The sequence below is a fragment of the Pyxicephalus adspersus genome, chromosome 3, assembly GCF_032062135.1.
Source record: "Pyxicephalus adspersus chromosome 3, UCB_Pads_2.0, whole genome shotgun sequence".
Lineage (NCBI taxonomy): Eukaryota > Metazoa > Chordata > Amphibia > Anura > Pyxicephalidae > Pyxicephalus > Pyxicephalus adspersus.
Window position 1 is genome coordinate 44,689,196 of NC_092860.1, and position 20,814 is coordinate 44,710,009.

The 20,814-nt window shown below is 35.3% G+C and overlaps 1 protein-coding gene across 4 annotated transcripts in view; it reads left to right on the forward strand.

The window, feature by feature from the left end:
- Nucleotides 1-20,814, forward strand: part of BNC2 (basonuclin zinc finger protein 2) — a 346,936-nt gene that overhangs the window by 168,923 nt on the left and 157,199 nt on the right. For 2 of the 4 annotated variants that reach the window (XM_072404409.1, XM_072404406.1), the window contains exon 3: nt 1,591-1,794. The exons of 1 other annotated variant lie outside the window; for it this stretch is intronic. In XM_072404409.1, coding sequence (XP_072260510.1) covers nt 1,591-1,794 — 204 coding nt within the window. Of the gene's footprint in view, nt 1-1,590; nt 1,795-3,151; nt 3,258-20,814 lie in introns of those variants that run through there. One more of the 4 variants, XM_072404410.1, reaches the window with a different exon arrangement.

Below are 20,814 nucleotides of genomic sequence, written 5' to 3' on the forward strand. Positions count from 1 at the left end.
ATTGACATGGTATTGTTTGTCAGCATTTTTTAATTTTTTTTTATTGTAACCCATCTGTTAATTTTTGTACAGAATGCAGAGTTCATTTCTTTATTTGTGTATGTTTGCGTCTGTCTACGTGTAAGTGTGTGTGTGCGCTTAATGGTGGTGAACTGAAGGAAAGTTTAACAGAAAAGCTTTCAAGAGCTGTTGGATAGGGAGAGTAAGGCACATTTGTGTCAACACAGCGTAGGTTTTCTCATCTCTCCTCATTGTGTACTAATGACACCGAGCAGTCACACAAGCTCTTTGCCCCTGTCTTTGTTTGTTTTACAGACTGTGGATGCTAGCTTTATTGTTATGTGGAGGATACAGAGAGAAAGTGGTGCTTTTTTGTCCATTTGTCCTATTGCATGTCTGCTTTGTTTTATTACAAGACAAATCTACTTTGACTCTCTTTCTACAAGAACTTTTAGAAGAGCTTTTCTATGGCTTCAGTTGTGCCTGGGACATTAGCAGGCTGAAGGTATAACTAGGGTCAGGAATTTAACCCTTTCCTTACAGCATTGACTTATAAATAAACCGTGACTTTGTTTTTCATTCATTCATAATTTCCCCCTTTATTATGACTACATTGTTCATGGTTTGATCTCGGATGTTATATGTGTATGAAATGAAACATAGATGAATTTTATGACTATGTGTGCTTTTTATGGATAAACACATAAAACCTTTCAGCTTCTGATTTCAAGCGTGTGAGTGAAAATGAAATGTATGGGACAGATCATCCAGTTAAAAAAAAATGAAAAAAGTTCTGCTGCCTTTTTCTGTACCTTATTTAGGCTCGGTTTATATCATTCATATTGGCAGCTTGGCACCAAGTGAATCAGTGAAATATTTCAACATTGTCGTTGCCAACTTGCAAGAATTTATTCTAAGTTTGATTCTTCTTTTTTTTTTTTTATCGAAGGGCCAGAAAAAAAATTAGTACAAAGAGGTGCGTGCGGCAGTGACAGTTGTCAGATGTGGCTTTCTTTATTTGAGGTTTCATTGAGGAAAAGCAGGAGATAGATGGAGGAAGGCTGCTAGAGAGGGCCAAAACCCTTTCCCTCCCAAGTGCCTGTGATCAGTGAGTGTGTGTGCGTGTATATGGCTATCTGTAGGCTTGGAGAGAGGTTAGTGCAGCATGTCATTTGGTGCCTGACAGTGGAGCAGTGCAGTTGACTCTGTGCTCTTCTAGGCAGTGACATCCTTAAAGCTGCTTCTTGGGTCTCAGGCAGTTTTTTTTCTCCTTTAGTGCTACATGCACACCTGACAGGCAGCTGTTAGGCTGAGCAAAGAGGAGCCTTGGGGAGTCACAATCCATGCATAAATGATAGGGGTATCTGTGAGGAAGGTGCAAAATAAGCTTTGCATTTCTCACCCCCCTACCATCAGCAGCACATCCCTCCTTACTACTTCACCTCCCACCCACCCTCTTCCTCATCCTCTCCTAGCCTTTTTTACTCTCTTTCTCTAAATGAAATGCAGTCTACATGCAGCTCTGTAACTACTCCACACTTGAATACTACTGAATGCCAAGAGGCTCAAAAATCCACCTTCACTTTTCAGTCAGAAGAGGCAGAAGTGGATGTGAGAGAAAGAGACATACTGAGAGACAGACAGCGAGACAGGAGGGCGAGAGACCGGGCATTCAGAGACTCTTGTCCTGACAACTCCATGCAGTTCGGAACGAGGACGCCGACAAGTGAGCCAGGGTACATGGGGGCATGGCAAAACTGTGATGCCAATCTTCTTTTCAGAATGTCCCAACAGGTGAGTGCATCCTTTTTACTTTCTTGCAGAAATGAACTTGGTGTTTTAGATGATAATGACTTTGTACTTATTTTATTTATATTCTGACATTTTAAAGTTGTCATTTTGAACTACTTGGTATTTATTTTTTATCATTGTTTTATTTTTTTATTTTTTGCAAAGCAGTAAAGTTTAACACTTTTTACTTTAGTTCTGCATTCAGCTAGCTTTTCAGGCAGGTTCTTTATTTATAAAAAGAAACAATTCTTCTTAAAAAGAAACAGGATTATTTTGTGAATGCCATTTCAGAGACGGGTTACCTGCGTCTTTTTCAGAGTTATTCGGGGAGAGGGAAGTGAAAAACCAAGTGAAATTTAGATGAAATGCAAAACAATTAGCCTGTAGCATCCTTTCTGCGAAAGTAATCAAAAGTGGAATTAAAACCACATCCACTCTTTCCTCCTTCCTTTCCCTGATTTCGCAGTGATAGAAATTTGAGGGGCCCCTCTCCTAGTATCCTAATTGACTTCATGTGGTTGAACACAGCTTCCCCCAGTTCTCAGATGAGCTGAACTGCTGTGTTGTTTAAACTGCTCACGGCACAGAGCGGATGGTTGATAGCTAAGTCAGTTAAGCTGCTTTTCTTTTTTTTCGCTCTTTTTCCAGTCTTGCTTTTTTCCATAATTTTTCGGTTTATTTTGCTTTTCCATGGTTATTTATTCTTTAACCCATTTCCAAGTCAGTGTCTCTTGCATTGTTCAACACATATACACAGGCACTTTTTTTCTTCTCTCACTCACACTGCAAGCAATCTCTTCCCTAGAGCTTTTCCTGCACTGGGGGCCGCCTTAAAGGCATCCTGGTATGCTGCTATTGACGGGAAAGCTGAAATGTTATTGCGAGGCCAGTAACAACTGATAATTAATCACACAAGCCGGTGTCTCTGTACCATGCACATAGTGATACGTAGGCAACCGGCTGCATCTTCTCTGTACTATCCTACAGTGTTTGTCTTAAAAAAAAAAAGTTACAAAAAAAAATATACAGCTAACTTTATCTCAACAAGCAAAGTTCTACTAAAGTCTGTCAAAAGCATCCTTCTTCTTATCCTAAAGAACATAAACATTGTATTGGAGGACTCCATCAAAACTGCACACCTATGTTTATGTTTGTAAAAGATTTGTAAAAAGATTACATATAATACCAAAGGAATGCAAGACATACATTTCAATTTACATATCAATGTATACAATTTAGTTTAGTAATTTTTGTTTTTAAAGGGAAAAATCAGCAACTGCCCACAACTTTTATTTTGTGAGGACGCTAGTTTTGGCAAAAGCAAGCTTTTTAACAAGGCATATTTTGGTATCTCCTGTAGAGGGACCCTGATTACTGCTGATAATACTGTAAGCTGATATGAATCACTAACGAACATGGACGTGAACTGAACCAGTAGTTCTATATTATGGACATAAACTGTAAAGGTAACAACACTACTGTAACAACAACAGCAGCAAACTACGTACACATTTATATATACATTACCTATCTATTTTACTGTCTCTCCATCTCCACACTCTTTGTATGAACTTCATAGAGCAGATATACAAGTCCTGATCAATAATTTAAAGTGTTTTTATTTTTAACCATTTAGATCAGTAAGCAGATAGTTAACATAATGGAAGTTCTATAAAGACAGGTAAAATGCTTTCAAGACCTTATCATCGTCCCAGTTTAATCTACAAAAAGAGTGTAATTTTGAAGAGGATTTAACAGAATCTAATCCAAATAATGATCAATTGATAAATGGCTATTGATCCAGAAGGACAGCGTGAACGATTGCCTCTTTGGCAATAGAAACAAGAGAAATAAATTTAAAAGTGTGCAGTCTCAGCGATGCTGAAAAAAACCTAACGTAAACAAACATGTAAATTAGGGAATGTGGTGGGAAGGGAAGCCTTCCTAAATTTGTTCCGGTTTCAGAGATTAAAAAGCTAAGAGAATTGGGACAGCCTTTATTATGGCTTTAATAATTTGCTACTCATGTTTTGGCAGTCTACAACAATTTTGTGCATTAATCCTAGACACAAGTGTTTAAGCACTTTGAGATTTTATTTATTCTGAAGCATCTCTAAAATTATTACTTTAAAAGTGAAACTGCCAACACATTCCTATATAAAAACCTAATTTGTATTTAATTGATTTTTTTGAAAGGTTGTTCAAACTATTTTTTGCCTGTACAGACACTTGTTACTTTGCAGTATAGACCTGTTTTCAGTTCAGCAAAGTGATGGAACCTTAACTACTTATCTGCATTCCATCAGGTGTATCCTCCAGAATTCAGATGTCAGCTTTAGCAAATGTATTGGTTGCAAAGGAATTTTTAACAGATTAGCTTGATTAATTGTCAAGGAAATACATACAGGACATAATTCACAGCTTGCATCTGCCAATACTTAAATTTTACTGAAAGAAACATAATGCACCAAGTAACTGCTTTACTTCGGGTGTCTGAGTAGCAAAACATTATTCTTTAATCATACTTCATCCCACTGCTTGTTGGGAAAATTACTTTCAAACACTGTGAAACAGCAACTTGGCTCAGTATAAAAGTCAGGTTACACCGTACATAGCGGACAATGCAGCCACAAAATGGATCTTAATGGCACTCTTTTTTTAAGTCACAAATAAGCACATTACTTCAACCCTAACATGCACAACTATTCCCATTCAGTGCATTGCACGTCTTCAGTAAATGTGTTCTTCCTTTACTGTAAGTGTGCTTTTAAAATACAAATGGAATCATTAAAAGTTAATAGCTCATCAAGACATAGATGCCTTCCTGAACAAGTCAAATTTAGATTTTTTTTTCCCTTTAAAGTAACATGAACAATGCATGATTTACAGTGAAAGATTGCTGGGCCTCACTTTTTTTTTTGTATGTGTATAAATGTACCCAACATCTTTAAAGCATCAGAACTCATCATCTGCCTTGGTGCAGTGACTTTTTCAGCACCAAAATAACTGATAACCTCAAAGGGCATTTTTGTGAACTGTGTTTGATGGTGGTTGTTTGGGGTCACTTTGATCGATGACAAGTAGAGAATGACCAGAAACTGCTTGCATGTCCTTCCCTGACTTATGCCTGCTCACCCCAACCCTTTTTGCATTCATCTGGCAGAGGTATGCAAGGCAAATAGCAGAGGAGAGTTTGAGACGAGCAGGAACCAGACCTGGGATGTGATAGATGACAGGAAAAAAAAACAGTTTTAACCATGATATTTTAATATATTTATTTACAACATTTTAATAAAAATATATGTTTGTTTTTGTTCCATTCCATTACATTGGTATTCTAAATACTTGTTAGATTGTCGCATCTGACAAATAAGCTAAAATAGGAGTTCTCCTTATACAGCTTTATTTAGCTTTTTTGATTGTTTAAAATGAACATTTGCTGATATACCATTTGTAGTGCATCCACAACCGATGAATGAATGCAACTTTGAAAGAAATAATGGTATGACAATTAAAAAAAAAAAAAAAAAAAAAAAAAAACAGATTTGTTTGTGTTACTTATTTTTGAAAATTTTTTTGTTGGTCATATATTTTCCTAAAAAAATATATGACCAGCATCTTGTCACTGTTTGTATTTAGGAGAGTAATTAGTAGGAAACTGTTGGACAAATAGAATAACAATTTAGAAACATTAAAGCAAGTAAAATGTAACATCTATAAAAGTAAGGGAAATTGAAAATGAATAGGTATATGTAATAAATCTGACAGGTAACATACTAATAATCTTAAATTTTCATAAATGTACTTAGAACAGTGAAATACATTCAGGAATGTAACATAAACGAGCCAATCCTATAAATTTAGGCTCAGTTAATTAAACTTGATATACTGCAGTGACCCATTATTTGCCAGACTGGAATGCAGCCTAGTGAAATGTTCAGTGGCCTACTTAAAGCATGCGTAGCATGCTTGTAAACCCTTTAATAGCTAGAGAGCTTCTGTTGAATGGTGCAGGTGCTTTAAACCATGAAAAGGTTAAACAATCTCTTTGTAGAAAGATGTATTTTAGGCATTGATAAAAACTACATAATGTGCATTAACAAAAAGTGCAGCATCAAGAAAGTTTTTGCCAAGAGAAAAATATTTGATAATAAAATATAAATCTCCATCTAAATGGGTTTTTCAAAGCATCCTAAAAAAGCAGGATAACATTTCCTCATTATATCACAAAATACATTGGTGATGTGTCTGTGTAAAGATATGCAGCAGGATAAAACACACACTATGAATCATTAACAAAAAAAAAATAAATACATTTTCCACATCATTTTTTTTAAATCCGAATAATGACTGCAACTTGTTTTTTGCTGCATACATTTCATTAAAATTTTTAATGTTTTTTCCCCTACTTTGATTTTATCTTTTTTTTACATAAAAATTTGCATTGTATAAAAGGTAATTTAACTAAAAAAAATTGTATCACTTTTTATATAGTGGACATGCAGTAATGAGATCTGTTTTCCACTGTTACTAAAAAACGTGCAGTAATTTCTGAATGTGTATTTCGTTCACTCTTGCCAATGTATGCTGTTTTATTCTTTTTTGATTGTCAATTTTTACAATTTCACAAGTGTTTATTACATGAATATTGCCCTAAAAATAAAACGACAACAGAATAGCCTGCTGTATCAGTATGATTTCAGTAGATTATATATATATATAAATTTTTTGTTAGAACACCTAATCATTTTTTTTATTTTATTTAATTAGCATTTTATTGATTTTTGCACACATTTCAATAACTGCTGTGTGTTGTCATGAATGTCCTATCCAAATTCTAGCCGAGAAACACTATCTTAAATGCAGTATATCATTTTAATTGCCATTACTACTAAACAAATTTAGCATTTATTTAGTAGATCAGTTGCTGATTATAATAATTGAATCTCGCTGCCTTAGAAATATAAACTTTCTTTTGTTTTTCTATTTCATGTTTATTTTTTCCTGTCCTTTATATGTGACAGCAGGTGATCAGGCTTCCTCTCGTCTATCTCTATCTATTTAGATATTATATTAGTGTAGTGGATGAGGACATGTTTAGGGATGAAATACATTTATATTTATTTTACTATACATGCTTTAAAGTCACAGCAAGCAAACTAGAAACAGATCCTAAAATATCTGCTTTTGGAAAGATGTTCCATCATACACTGTTTATTTTAATAGAACAGAAGCTTGTATGTCATTTAATTAAAATCTCCTTAGAGAGGTATTTAAGTCAGTGTGTGTTCTCTCTAGTCCCATCATACTTTAGTGACAAGATAAAGTCTCGCAATGGCAGGTTATATTAGTATCCTTTTTGTGAAGCGCTGTACATTGCCATTAAATTACTCAGCCTCCACCAGCCCTAGCTTTTCATGTTGTACTTGCTGACAAAAGAAATGACATGAGACGTCTAACCGCCAAATCGTTACTACTGCATGCTGCTACAAGCCATATGCAAATTTTTACTACTTTTATTAACTGTATTTTCACTCATTAATGCATAAATACGTAATTATTTTTTAAATAGCCTCTGGCATTCTGCACAATAATCTAAAAGACATGTTTTAAATGTAGTGATGTGGAATTTGTTCCTTATTAGTGAGGTGTGAGACATTATTTTATTTGTATATATATATATATATATATATATATATATATATATACACACACACATACATACACTACAACATATACTGCTACAGTAACCCATATCAAACCAGATACACTCATTTAAGCGGTAGTTATGTGTATTTGGTTGCACAGATATATAAGTATGTAACTTTGTTTCAGGGTTTTTATTTCTGATTGTGTTTACTAATGTTGAGATTCCAGCAGTTGTCTGACAGCTTGCAGTAATGATGTCATAGAAATCTAGCTACACAATAGTGCAGTAGGCAGCAGCAACAATCTTTTTTCTCAAATGATCTAAGTAGCACAGGTAGCTGAGGTTTCTGGAAACACCATCTCTAGGTTTTGTTTTATCTTAAAGTTTTTGTGATGTTGTTCATGCTTTTTTTGACATGAATACATTTATGTTATGTATTTAATAAAGTAGCATATATAATGCAGGTCTGTAAACTGCATACTGTACATGATGTTCAACCGCCACAGTGTAGAGATAGAAATAGATGGTGCTTTAGTTAAAGAAGCATCTGTCAATAGACTGCTGAAGAGTTACATACCCACAGATAGATTTACCATTAGATTGAGTGTGCTGCAGTATTATAAATATTCACTCCTCCCCTGCCATTCTTCTTTGCTTTCCTCCTTTTCCCCCAGATCCTTTGTAATCATTATCCTTTTTATAACCTAAATTCTCTCCCCTTTCACCACTCTCTATATACATTTTCATCAACTGAGGCTATATAGATATATAGATATATGAGAGAATAGATAACATGCAACTTAATTTTACTGTAGAGTTGGTCAGCCTGGTGACACAACTGGATTCCTCTGTTTTAGCACATATACTTAGCAAGTATATTACCTTAGGTTCTTACCATTTCCCAACTGTTGACACATAGGCAGGGGAACTTTTTGTTACCGACAAGTTTTGTAGTGTCCTGATTGAGTGAAATTGATGTAATTGTTTTACATCCCTATAGTTTCTTTATATGCATTGCTATAGGAATTACATTGTATTTCTCTGGTGCCTGGTGACTTTATCATATATACATTTCTTTATGATATGCTGTATATATCATTACTTTCACTGTCAATGAACTAGTGCAAATGTTAGCAGGATTTATAAAATATTTGTAGAAAGTCTACGTTATGTTGATAACAGTAATGTTTTACTAGAGAATTTAAAAATGATTTGTCTACCCATATACACAAATGTCATTTCTGCATAGTCCAGAGCACAGGTGATATATACTTTAGAAATAGTACACTAAAATAAGGAATGTGCCTTTTATGTAGAAGAATAACAGAAGCTGATTATCATCACACAAAATTGTTCAAAGTTAGACCTGAAAAATGATGGTATTATATTGAGCAAAATTGAATGTTTGTTGTCCCTGTGGTCAGTATGTTGGTTCCTTGGACAATTGTCAAATTTCACAGGCGTAAACGCTGAAGACTGCATTGTTACAGATCTCAGAGAAGGGTTGCTTTATATAATGTCTACAGAACACTAGTTTGTATGTATACGAAGATATTGTTATTTTTACTCTTTAGTAACCATTGCATTGCAGACATCGAATCCATTTGCTGGCACTTTTATGTCAATCTTTGCTTCAGCACCATAGCTCATTAGAAATGCCTGTTGCCTACCTGAACGGGCTTAGTTATACAGATTATACAGAAAGGAGCCCATGCGTGGGCCTACTTTTTCTGGAAAATAAAAATAATTATTTTTGAATTTAGAGAACCTCAGGACCCTAAACTGGACATTTCATTTATACTGGTATAGGACTGGCACCTGTTAACTAGATTAGAAAAGAAAAAAGAAAATGCTTCTGTTTACGATTGTCAAAAACACAACCGCGCACATACTCACTCGGAGGTGTCAGTATAGGGAAGATACATCATTTTTACATATGTAATTTAATATGTTTGTCATAAATAAGACAAATGAAGATACTTTATTGCCATGTATGCTAGAAGCGTTATGATAACAGCTCACCTACCTGTACTGTGTTATCTCTGCATTTAAACTTGGACCAGTGCAGATAGTAGAAGATCAAGCTGTTTCAAGCACCAGAAATCATTATGTGCCTTTTCTCAGCTATTGCATAACAAATAGATAGCAGATTTAAATGTAATTTGTCATGTATAAGAAATGTAACATCACCAGAAACATGAGAAAAAATAAGAGCACTCAGTATCACTTGTGGAAAATCTGACTAGGACAGATAAGGCAATCTCACTGGAAAGACTTGCAATTTGTTAATTTTTTTTTCTTTTTAATCATTGCTATTTTATAGATAAAACAGATAATAAAAAATGGGTAAGTCAATGATGATGCAGGAAACACTGTCATGATTTTATATCAATCACTATCAAGTAGGGCCATCTTTGTCATTTAGTTTCTCCAGAGTGCTAAATTGTTTAAAAATAAAAACTGGTAAATTATTATGGTGTGACAACTTGATGTTTTTGTCATACTGTTCCCAACTGTATTTAGTCTCTTGTGACATTCCTGATTTGACAGTCTTATTGAAAAGCATTATGCAATCTATGTCACTGCACCATCTATGATGGTGCTGTAGCAAAGTTCTGGTTGGATCAAACTTATTTGGCAAACCCAAACAATTTTAATTTCTTTACCTGTTTGTCTGCTGATAGTTTATATAGCAACCTTTACTTGCAACTTCAGTAAGGCCACACAGATCTCCATAAACAACGAAATCTTCAGACTGTGCCCATATCCTGCTTCTGTGTCATTCCGAACAGATGATCTATCAACCTACCCATGAGCCAGTCAAATAGGAAATAAACATACCAATTTGTGGAGCTGCCATTGTGGTTGTTCGTTCAGCCTGTTTCTGTTAACAGAAAAGTTAAGTGCAACATCATACCCCACTGTAGACTTTACATGGACTTGTCGTGAAGGCATTATATTTCCTCAGCTTCCTTTCAAACTAAACAAACTATCTCCACCACTCAGTTAAACCAGTGTGCACGTGCTGTTTGTTTTTCTGTTCGTGGTTTTTTTTTTTTTTTTTACATTTTTTTTTTTTACAGGAAACCCTTTCTCCTCTTCCTCCTATAAAATTCAGATTATTTGCATATAAATTCATACTGTTAAATAACTTCAGTATATTTTTGAAAAATTAGGATTTGCACCCTATCAAATACTTTTGCCAAGTACTGGAAAAAAAAAAGTATTTTACATGTTAATGATACAAATATTAAAAAAAGTGATGTACCTATTGAGACAACCCATTACAACGGATATTGGATATTATAATATAACTGAGTCTGTGTTCCCGAAATTACATTAGTACATGTTAATGGAAGATGATGGTTGGTTGGTGTCTCGCTCAGCAATTGAGAAAGATATTCTGGCCCATGTTTCCTGATTTTGGATAACTACATATAGTGAAGTTGTGAATATTGTGGTCATGGTCAACAGGATTATAAAGTGTGATAATGGCATTGTTGTGACAAATAAATTGTGAAATTTAGGCTCAGATTTTTGGGTATATTCAACAGCAAAGAAGAAAACAGTTTCCAATAAATAAGGATAGGTTCTTGCATGTTTTTCCAGCTCAACACTTCTTTTTATCATAGCATTCTTATCTGTGTATGCGCCAAGGAGAAACCAGTATGACTGATGATAAGCCGGTAGGGGAATCTCTGAGTAGTTTACAGGCATGATCTCCTATGGATAGAGGTAAAGAAAGAACTGCCAGACACTAAGCACCAGCAAAAAGATTTTCGCAGTTTGCCAGGTCACTGTGACACTGTAGCGGGAGCTGATCAGAGAAGAACAGCTTGGCTGACATGATATAAGCCTGGCGTCAACAACGGCCCAAGCAACTGCTGTCTTTATGTTGGACTGACTCTTACTCTATTTATGTAATCTAAGCATTTAAGCCTGAGCTCCTCCATTGAGTTCTCGTTCGCTTTTTTTAAGAAAACGTTAAATTGTTTCAGTTTTTAACAGTGTTTCATTACACTGTCTAATAATTAATAGCCAATAGAAAAAAAAATAATTTTCACGGGATCAGATCTTTTGTTCAGATTTGATGCATTCTAACTAGTCACCATTGATGTGCTGCACATTGCATTTCATCACTGCCTGTTCAGTAGAGTGGAAAAAGTGGTTATTGTTTCTGCTTATCGCAGATAAAAGAATGAACTGACTCCTATATGTATGTGACCTTGAGTAAAGGTCTTAACCTTAGATGTTAGGGATTCTATCAGATGAACAGAGTTATGGCAATAGTCGACTTTACCTAGGTTCATTTGTTTTATTGTCTTGTCACATTGGAACCCTATATGTCAATTTGGTATCACTTGGCACTGTCTATTCTGGATTTTCACGATGTTGTCTGCTTTACCCTTTAGTTATATGTTAATTAAAGTTTAAATTTAAAACTTTATGTTGGTTCTATGACATACCAGTGCAGAAATCTATACAATAAAAAAGTAAGTGGGAACCTGTCATAAGGCAAAATGCCTGTGTGAATAACCTTTAATGTAACTAATCTTTAATATTTCATTTGAACAATTACTGCTTTTATAATTGCCAAATCATGCAGGTGGTTGGAAACAGAGTCCCTTTAAATAGATGTGTCCAACTAGATTACATAGATGGCAATTGTTAAAAAAAAACAGGCTTTTTTGCATTTTTTGCCTACTGGCACTGTGAATATCGGCATCAGACAATGGGCATCTAATTTTAAAAAAGGAGTGAAATTGGGACTGTTGTGGAATACTTTTTTTCAGATATCATCCAATCCTAATATCCAGTATTTGTGTCCCTAAAGAATCTAAAAAGCTTGCATTCGTAATTTGCTCTGACATTATAATCCGTAGTAACAGGCATGCTTTTTTTGGTTTTTGTATATATATGTATGTATATATATGTGTATATATATATATATATATATATATAAATATATATATATATATATATATATATACATATATATATCATTTTTTCCCATTTCACTTTTTTTTTTAACTGTTATAGTTCTGAATTGCTAGAATGCTGTGAGGTGTGTGACATAAGAAGTTCTCATAATCCTGCAATTGGGGAATATATCACACAGCATACTGCCACAAAGAGGCAGCCTGCACCAGCCAGGAAGTGACTGCCAAGAGGTTTAATGAATGAGAGCTTACTGGCAATGCTGATTCTTTCCCATGCTGATATTTCCTGGTGCTTCAACATCTGACACCTCCACACACTCCACTACCTTTGCAGCTCTTTCTTTGCTAATGAGCTATGAGCAGCCTTTAAACATATTGCCATAAATCATTATATTCCATCGTCATACTGTTTTGCACAATTTTATTTTATAGCTGCTTTTGGATAGCATAGTGGCTGAGCGGTTGACATTTTTGCAAAGTTGTGCTGAGGTTCTGGGTTCCAATCCCACTAGACATGCTACATGTATAGATTTATATTCGCCTTTGTGTTTTCCTACGTCTTTTCCATTTTCTTTTTTTTTTTCTCCTCTTATTCGGTAAACCTGATAACTTGCTGATGGTAATTTACTCCAATGTGTATGTTTGTGCTTGAGTGACCATTGTAGCAGGATTAGATACAAAGTTCCTCTGAGGAGTGGACTAATGTATCACATATCAGTACTGTGCTAGTATAGGGGACACACACACACACACACTTTACATCATATTAGTTGTTCCCAGTGCCAGGAGTGTGGCCCAGTAGAGTGGCTCTGTTCGCAGTGAAGGATGGCCAAATACTTTTGCTACAACAAGATAAGCATTGATTTACTTGGGTTGAAGTGCACCTGTGTCTCATCTATAGGCAATAAACTATTTATATATTGTTAACCAGCAGTAAAAGAACTTTAAAATAAGCCATCCCTGTTCTCCCTCACTTTTTTTTCAAAGTTTTTCATTTCCGAGATCCTCAAAAATCACAACAAAGTCTCTAGAGATTGTTTTCAGGTACACAATCTGTTCACAGTTTCCCATAGGGTAAGGTTAAGGGTTAAGTTGACCTTATTTTTAGGGTTTTACTGGTTTTAGGGTTAGTACAAGAGCTGTGATCAAAGCTTAGGTCCAAGTATTTGTGAGCAGGTCATTACACACATTTTCTGTAGGTGTTTATCTGCACTCCATTCAATGCAGGGTGGAGAAATGACTTTCTGTGTGGTTATAAAGTTGTTTTTGTAACCGCAGATAACCTTGAGCATCAGTATTTGGGGTTAGAAAAATGACCAGCGATAAATCACTTATGTGAAATGTGTTATATTTTATAGTTCATATTTTTAATATTTTTTTTTTATTGTTGGGCTAGGTTAGGAATTAGGGTTGGGTTTGGTAGTTACATTTTAAGGGGTAGAATAAATGTCAATAAGTAATTCAGGGGTTATGTTAAGATTTAGGGTTTGGAAGAATTAATTGTTAGGGTCTTTCTAAGGGTAATAATAATTTTCAGAATTGGTGTATTTTTTTTTCTTACTAGCTTTATCAGGCAACAGCGCTGAATACCAGTGTACCATATTTACTAAACTATCAAGTACAAGAAACCTGTGTTAAGCAAAACAGCCATTTGGAATAGGCAACATTATAAAAATGCCCCCTCTGGACTGGTGGTTAGTAGTGTGCACATGTTCTCTGCTTTGTCAGACATTTAGCAAAATTGCTTCTTTAGTTAATATACTTATTAGGTTAATATTTGAACTGATGGAGTGTTATTTGGTGTAATGAATTAGAGAAATATGGAAATGACTGTGGATACTGTACTAGTAAAGTAGATGCAGACTTTTTAATGATCTGAGAAGCTGCAGTGCATCTGTGCTGCTTTTGCACCTTTGAAGTATCACAAATTGCATGCTTAGCAATGTGTTGAAGGCTTCTCCAGATGCCAGGCATGTTAAAGGGAAATTCTTATGCTCTGTTCTTTCATAGCACAGCCCAATTTTTACCACATCCTCTACAAGCTGATTAAAATATTGAGAAATACTTTTTATGAAGACAGACATTTCAGATAGGTCAATACATGATGTCATAGTGCCTTATTCAATCCATTATTGCATATTGATTTTTTTAGTATGAAATTATACCGGTGCTAATATCAGTGTAAGAAAAAAATATCCTCAGTAACCGATCAGCTTTTCTGATATAATGCAGCATGTCTGAATATGTCAGTGATTGACTTTTCTTTGTTTAAATTAACCACTTTATGACAGCCAGTCATCTGCAAAGTGCTGAGGTTTAGTGTAGCCCTGTGCTTTAAAAATGGGAGATAGAGGGAGACAGAAATCCAGCGCAAGGCAGTGTTTGGGCAATAATATTATATCAGGTAATCACTGTCAAATGACAGCAATCAGCTACCAATTATGAGTAATTATGTATTATAATATAATAATAATATAATTAATAATATTAATACTTAAATGAGCTTGTAAAGACTTGAGTAAAAAGCATTCTGTTTTCATCTCATTTATTACGTAAACAATAATTTAAAAAGATGTATGTATGTTGTGTGTGTATATATATATATATATATATATACCGTATATATATACAGAAACATATATGAATTAAATATCATGAATAGGAGAACTAACTGCATTCCACAATACAACAACAAAGGTTCAACAATACATAAGGCTGTACAGGAATCACAGGAGTTAATTCTGTGTTCCCTTGTGCCCCTATGCTATGTTACAGCAATTGACATAGCTGAAATGCCTCCTGCAGCTGGTGGCATATGACTGTCATTTGGAAGCTGGGATATGAAAAAAACATTGTACAATGAGTACATTCATGAAACTTTTTCAATTTGTTTTATTTGCTGAGAACTGCTTGAAAGTCCACTGCAGTGTTACTTTATCTAATGGTAGTTTGTCTTTGGAATTTGAAGCTTCAAAGGAAGTGTAAGAATGAGATAAATGAATGAATTGAATGCAAACATGAATAATTGTCCAAACAGATATCAAATTTAAGATATATTTACTTGTTTTTTAAGCAGAACAGTGGTAGGCTACAAACACGTTTATACCACTTTCACTGGACCACATAAAATCTAGATGGTAATTGCAATATTATTAGGTTTAACAGGATTATGGATGGATAGGATTTGATTTAGGATACTCGGATTCAAGCAAACTGCATCTGCTATAAGCTGTGTGAATAGTCTGATTAAATTTATGTTGGTGAATTAGATTATTTTGTTAAAAAATAAAAATAAAGAAGGGAAAGGGTTAATTGAAAGAACAACAAAGGTAGGGGAAGGTTTGCTAAATTCATCCAGGACAAAGCCTTCTATGTGATTTAGCAGTCAATAGAACCAGCAGTTCCAACTAGTTTGTTCTGAGAAAGATCCTGGTATTTACTCTCACTCTCTCTCTGTATGTATGCATCTGTGTGTGTGTATGTATATAAACTGTTTTACATTATCTTTAGCTTCCTTTGCCAGAAGTATTGTTATATAAAAGGTATGCATGTGTGCTCATCTATTGAAATCAGTCTTCTTCTCAATGTGCTATCCCTTTCCTCTAGAGATCCGTGATATATGTATGTTATGTGTCAAAATAATGTGCCGAACCTAAAGAATGTAGGATATTTCTTTAAAAAGCAAGGCGGATAAAAATGTGTTGAAAGAAAGATATGGCTGACAAAATAAAATAATAAGGGAAACACATGGAAGTTACAGCAAAAAACTTGGAAGTTAGAGAATATGAAAGAGTGTGTAAATTAGGTAAATTAGCCAATTTTGTTCTTTTTCGCTATGGGGCAATGGTATTCCCCAGATAACATTACCTGTGTTTTTTTTGTTTAGGGCTTGCCCAAACTAGCGCATTCCATAACACATGTGTTTCTGTGCAGGAACATGCGTGTTATGCAACACGCAAGGCATACATTGGTGTGTTGAATTGCCAATCATGGCCAATGGCAACACAAATCCACCAATGCAGTACAGTTCAAGTGGGGGCAACACTTGAACACGTACTATATACGTGTACTTGTACAACACTTGTGTGTGATGTCCTTTATTTGGAAGCCTATTCAAATAAATAGACTGGCAACATGTAGTGTCTATGAATTTGTTGAAACACTTTACACTTCTATAGTGGAAATGAACCCTTACCCAGAACCATAGTGGTAGTAAGTCTGAGACTGATGTGTATACTTTCCCTTCCCGATCAAAGATTACCTATGTGTATTAATGGGTAGGTATCTTTGAAGGAAAGATTAAGGTACTCTTAGGACATATCAATAATATGGCAATAGTCTGGATATGCTCAAGGTTGTGGTGATGGTAGAATAAAACTAAACTCCAGGCAAACTACTAAATACACAGATGAAATACGTATATGAGACTGTTTTATCAGCAAGTTCATTTCTGAGATTTACACATGGTTCTATAACGCACAACCATGCCTTGCTGGCCAGGAGAACTGTGTTTTTTTTCTCTGTTGCCATTAGATAACACTCACAGGTCATGTCCCTCTTCCAGCCTGTGACTGGACAGTAAAATGAGAAGAGCAGATCGATGATCTCACTCTACTCTCTCATCCTTTCAGCATGCTCCCTGTTAGCTAATGAACACTCCAGAACAACTGACTGCTTCCTTGTGTTTGCTTCTCCCTCACCTTCTCTGAGATCTGCTGTACGTGAACTGCAAGAGGCTGGCCTTGGGTCAAATCCAAGTACTAACACTTGTGTTTAAAAAAATAAAATTACTCTTAGGTTCATTAATTCAGGTCCGCATTGATGTGCGTCTTTTAAAAAAGTTCAACATTAAGGGTTCAAAGTTCTAGTAATTGTTATAATATGTATACTGATATAGAAGTTTAGTTGCTGGAGAGCACTGTACACTTTTTTCTGTTAATGACATAAGAACACATTGATGGTCACATACACATGAACATGGGAAGACACAGTGAAAAGAATGAAAGAAAATAAAGACTTCCATAACCCCCTAGGATTAATTTCTGTTGATATTTGCAAATAAGTATATTCAGGCACAGTGGCATGTAGACCTGCGTAACGCATTCACACATGCCTTGTGTAGTAATCGAGAGTCTCATCCAATTCTATTTTTATAAAATATTAACGCATTAACAAGCGTATGGTGACAGTGTGAACAATGCTGTGCAATTCATAAATGAAACAGAGAGAGAGAGGCTGAGGTCAACCTATGCTTTTATAGTCATTCTTGAATATCATGTTCACTTTTGGCCTTTTCCAACACAGGTACCCAAAGAAAAGGAGCCTTGGAAAGTGGCAGTTACTTTATCTGAAGATTTTTGCCTTTTTTTTTTTAAATTGTATCCAGTTGGATTACTTTTATGTTAGAACTTTGAAAAAGAATACCATTCCGTCCCTTCACTAAAGTCATCATTTCGTATATATGTGAAATTCACATACCTGCTTCACAGGAAATGTCAAGCTCTGAAACATTGCAAGCTTAGAAAAGAAATCTTTTTAGACAGCAGTCGTACCAAATGTCATTTTTACTTTTAAACATGGGCAGTCAGACAAAAACGTAACCGCAGTTTAGCAGCACTTCTTACTAATAATACTTCTGTAATTCCTTGCCACTTAGAAAGGGTAAAGATTTAGGTATAAGGCAGGAAATTCATCTGTGAAATACACAAAACACACTCTAGTGGTCCCAGCAAGGTAAAAATTGCTCAGCTTTCACAAAATGGCTTTTTTTTGTTACTTTTATGCTTACATTTCTTAAAAGACAAAAATTATTAATTTTCTGGTCTTAGATTGGGTTATCTAACAAGCACACTCCACAAGCATACTTTAAAGTATAATGAATAATAATATTATTGATATAGTGACACATTTGGCTTTTATCACAAAAACACACATAGCTAAGCATCAGGGCTCTAATCCTTAGCATCCAGGAAAAAGTGTGCTTTCTGCACCTTACTGTACTTAGATTAATGAAAGATGGCTTCTGACTGGCTATTAAACATTGCATTAATCAAGGCACAGTCAAGGCCTTGGTGGCATTCTGGGGGTAGCTATCTGAACCAAAAATGTGTATTTGCTGGTGTATTTGGGGCAATAAAGGCAAATGTATTAAAGAACTAGTGATTGTGACACCACTTGTATTCAGCTCTCTGCTGGACACCGGTTTGTGTACACTGCATCTGACATTTTTCTGCTGTTCATAAAATGCAGGCTGTAGAAAAGAATCTAAGGTTCCCCCTGGAGGTTTTTCTTATACAGGTAATCCCCAGGCGATGTACAAGATGGAGGGACTGTAGGTTTGTCCTTAAGTTGAATTTGTATGTAAGTCAGAACAGGTACATTATTTTAATAAATGCAATTAGGACAGATGTTTGTCTCAAAATATTTTTAGGCAGTGTTGTGTCAGTTACTGTATAAAATCCTCACTGTGAGTTAATCACAAACAAAGCAAAAAATAAATAAAAAATCTTTATGGAACCTAGACATTCATTAACTTCTGGAGCAAGCTGTGCTTTGATATGAAATAAAAAAAAAACAGCCCCGTTCGTTCGTATCTAGGATGCGTCCATATGTCGGATGTCCTTAACCTAGATAAAATTTAACTAACTTCTTTTGGTAATCTTATACTAACTTGTGGTATATTGAAATCAGCAAGGTTTATTTTAACCATTTTTTTGGCATTTTAATTGTTTTGTGGGGATACACTAGTATTGACAAAATATAGGCAAATTAATCCAGCTTTTCATGTTTTTTCCTGGTCAGTCTATTCATAGTGGTGTACAATTATTCTGATTTTAATGTTTTTATGTGTATACAATGTTTAAATTCAGGATTTTTTTTCTGTATGTTGAGCTATCTCTTTATTTATTTATCTTTTCATCATTGTCCCTCATGGATGCCCCTGCTGTTGCTATCTTCTTTTAATAGACCTATTGATGTATTACTACATTGGGAAGCCTATAGAACATGTAAATGGTAGAGATTTTTACAATTCATGATAACATGAGGAACTGCAGCATGTGTAACTTTTGTCAGGTATTGTACATCTGTAGAAACAAATACTCTTTTCTTGCACCAAAAATCACAATTTTATTGCAAAAGGGGTATTCTTTGCATCACTTTTTGTTAGACATTGTCCTAGCCCCATAAACCTTCAGCCACAGCTGTCACTAGCAGTGTAAGAATATAAAAGATAAGGCTGGGGGAGACATAGGGACAGAGGGAGCGACCTGCTAAAATCGTGTCACGTAGCTCTAATTCATCTGCTCTCATTAGAGTGAGCTAGGGACAGCAGTTATGTCCAAGAGCACAGCTCTGCACATGACACACGAACGGTTTGGGGAATAGAAAATTGCTTTCTCAGGAAGCCCAGCCAATTAAGGACTTGACCATATTGAATGTCAAGTGTTAATTTAGGTTTTTCTTCATTTTCCCAGCGGTAATGTGGGTCTTGTGATGAGCAAATACATGTCAAGAAAAAGTTGATTGCATGAAGGACCTGAGTATTATATGTCACTGGCAAGTCACAAATGTACTCTAGCCTTTTAACCCATTAGGTGAGTCCAGGAGGAGGAATGGAAAGGATTAACTGTGCCATAATGATGAACTGAGCTCCAGCAATTTAAAGCTTGGAGACAGAGGTAAGCAGAATAGACAGTTTACTGCTACTAGAATAATAAAAGCTTCCGTTTCAGGACATCACCTAGGTGCTTGGTATCCTTTTTTGTTATCCCATCCAACGTAGTTTGCTTGCTTGATGATGCCACGATTTGTTTAGAGAACATGCACACAACATCCCCTCCTAGTGTATTCCAACGTTTTACAAACTCTTTTTAATTAAATTTTCATATGAGGTTCCCATTATTTTTATAAGACTGTTGTGCCCTGCACATACAGTTGCCATGTATTTTTTCTTTTAGATGGCTGTAATTGCTCAGCTGACAGTATCCCATTACAAGAATAAAAGACACAAGACACTCTCATCTCTGCAGCACTGGGTTCCTGGGTTTGAACCCTGACTAGGACACTTTCTGCAAAGAGTTTGTATGTTACATTCCAGTGTTTACGTAGGTTTCCTCCGGGTACTCTGGTTTCTCCACTCACTCCAAAAACATGCAGTTAGGTTATTTGGCCGCCAGACATTTTCCTTTGTATATGTGGAAAAAAGCAACACAACCAAAGTGTAGCACAAGCTACTGGGCACAATATGGTTGCATATTAACAGTAATACAGAAAAAACTAAATAAACAAAGAAAAATACAGGACAGCGACACCCTGTTAATGTTAAAGAGAACCTGTCAAGGTGACTGACCTATCGAAGCTAAAGTTCCCATCCAACATTTGAACTTGAAATTGTGTAACTTTCAGAAATAATTCCAAGTCTAGGGCAGAGCT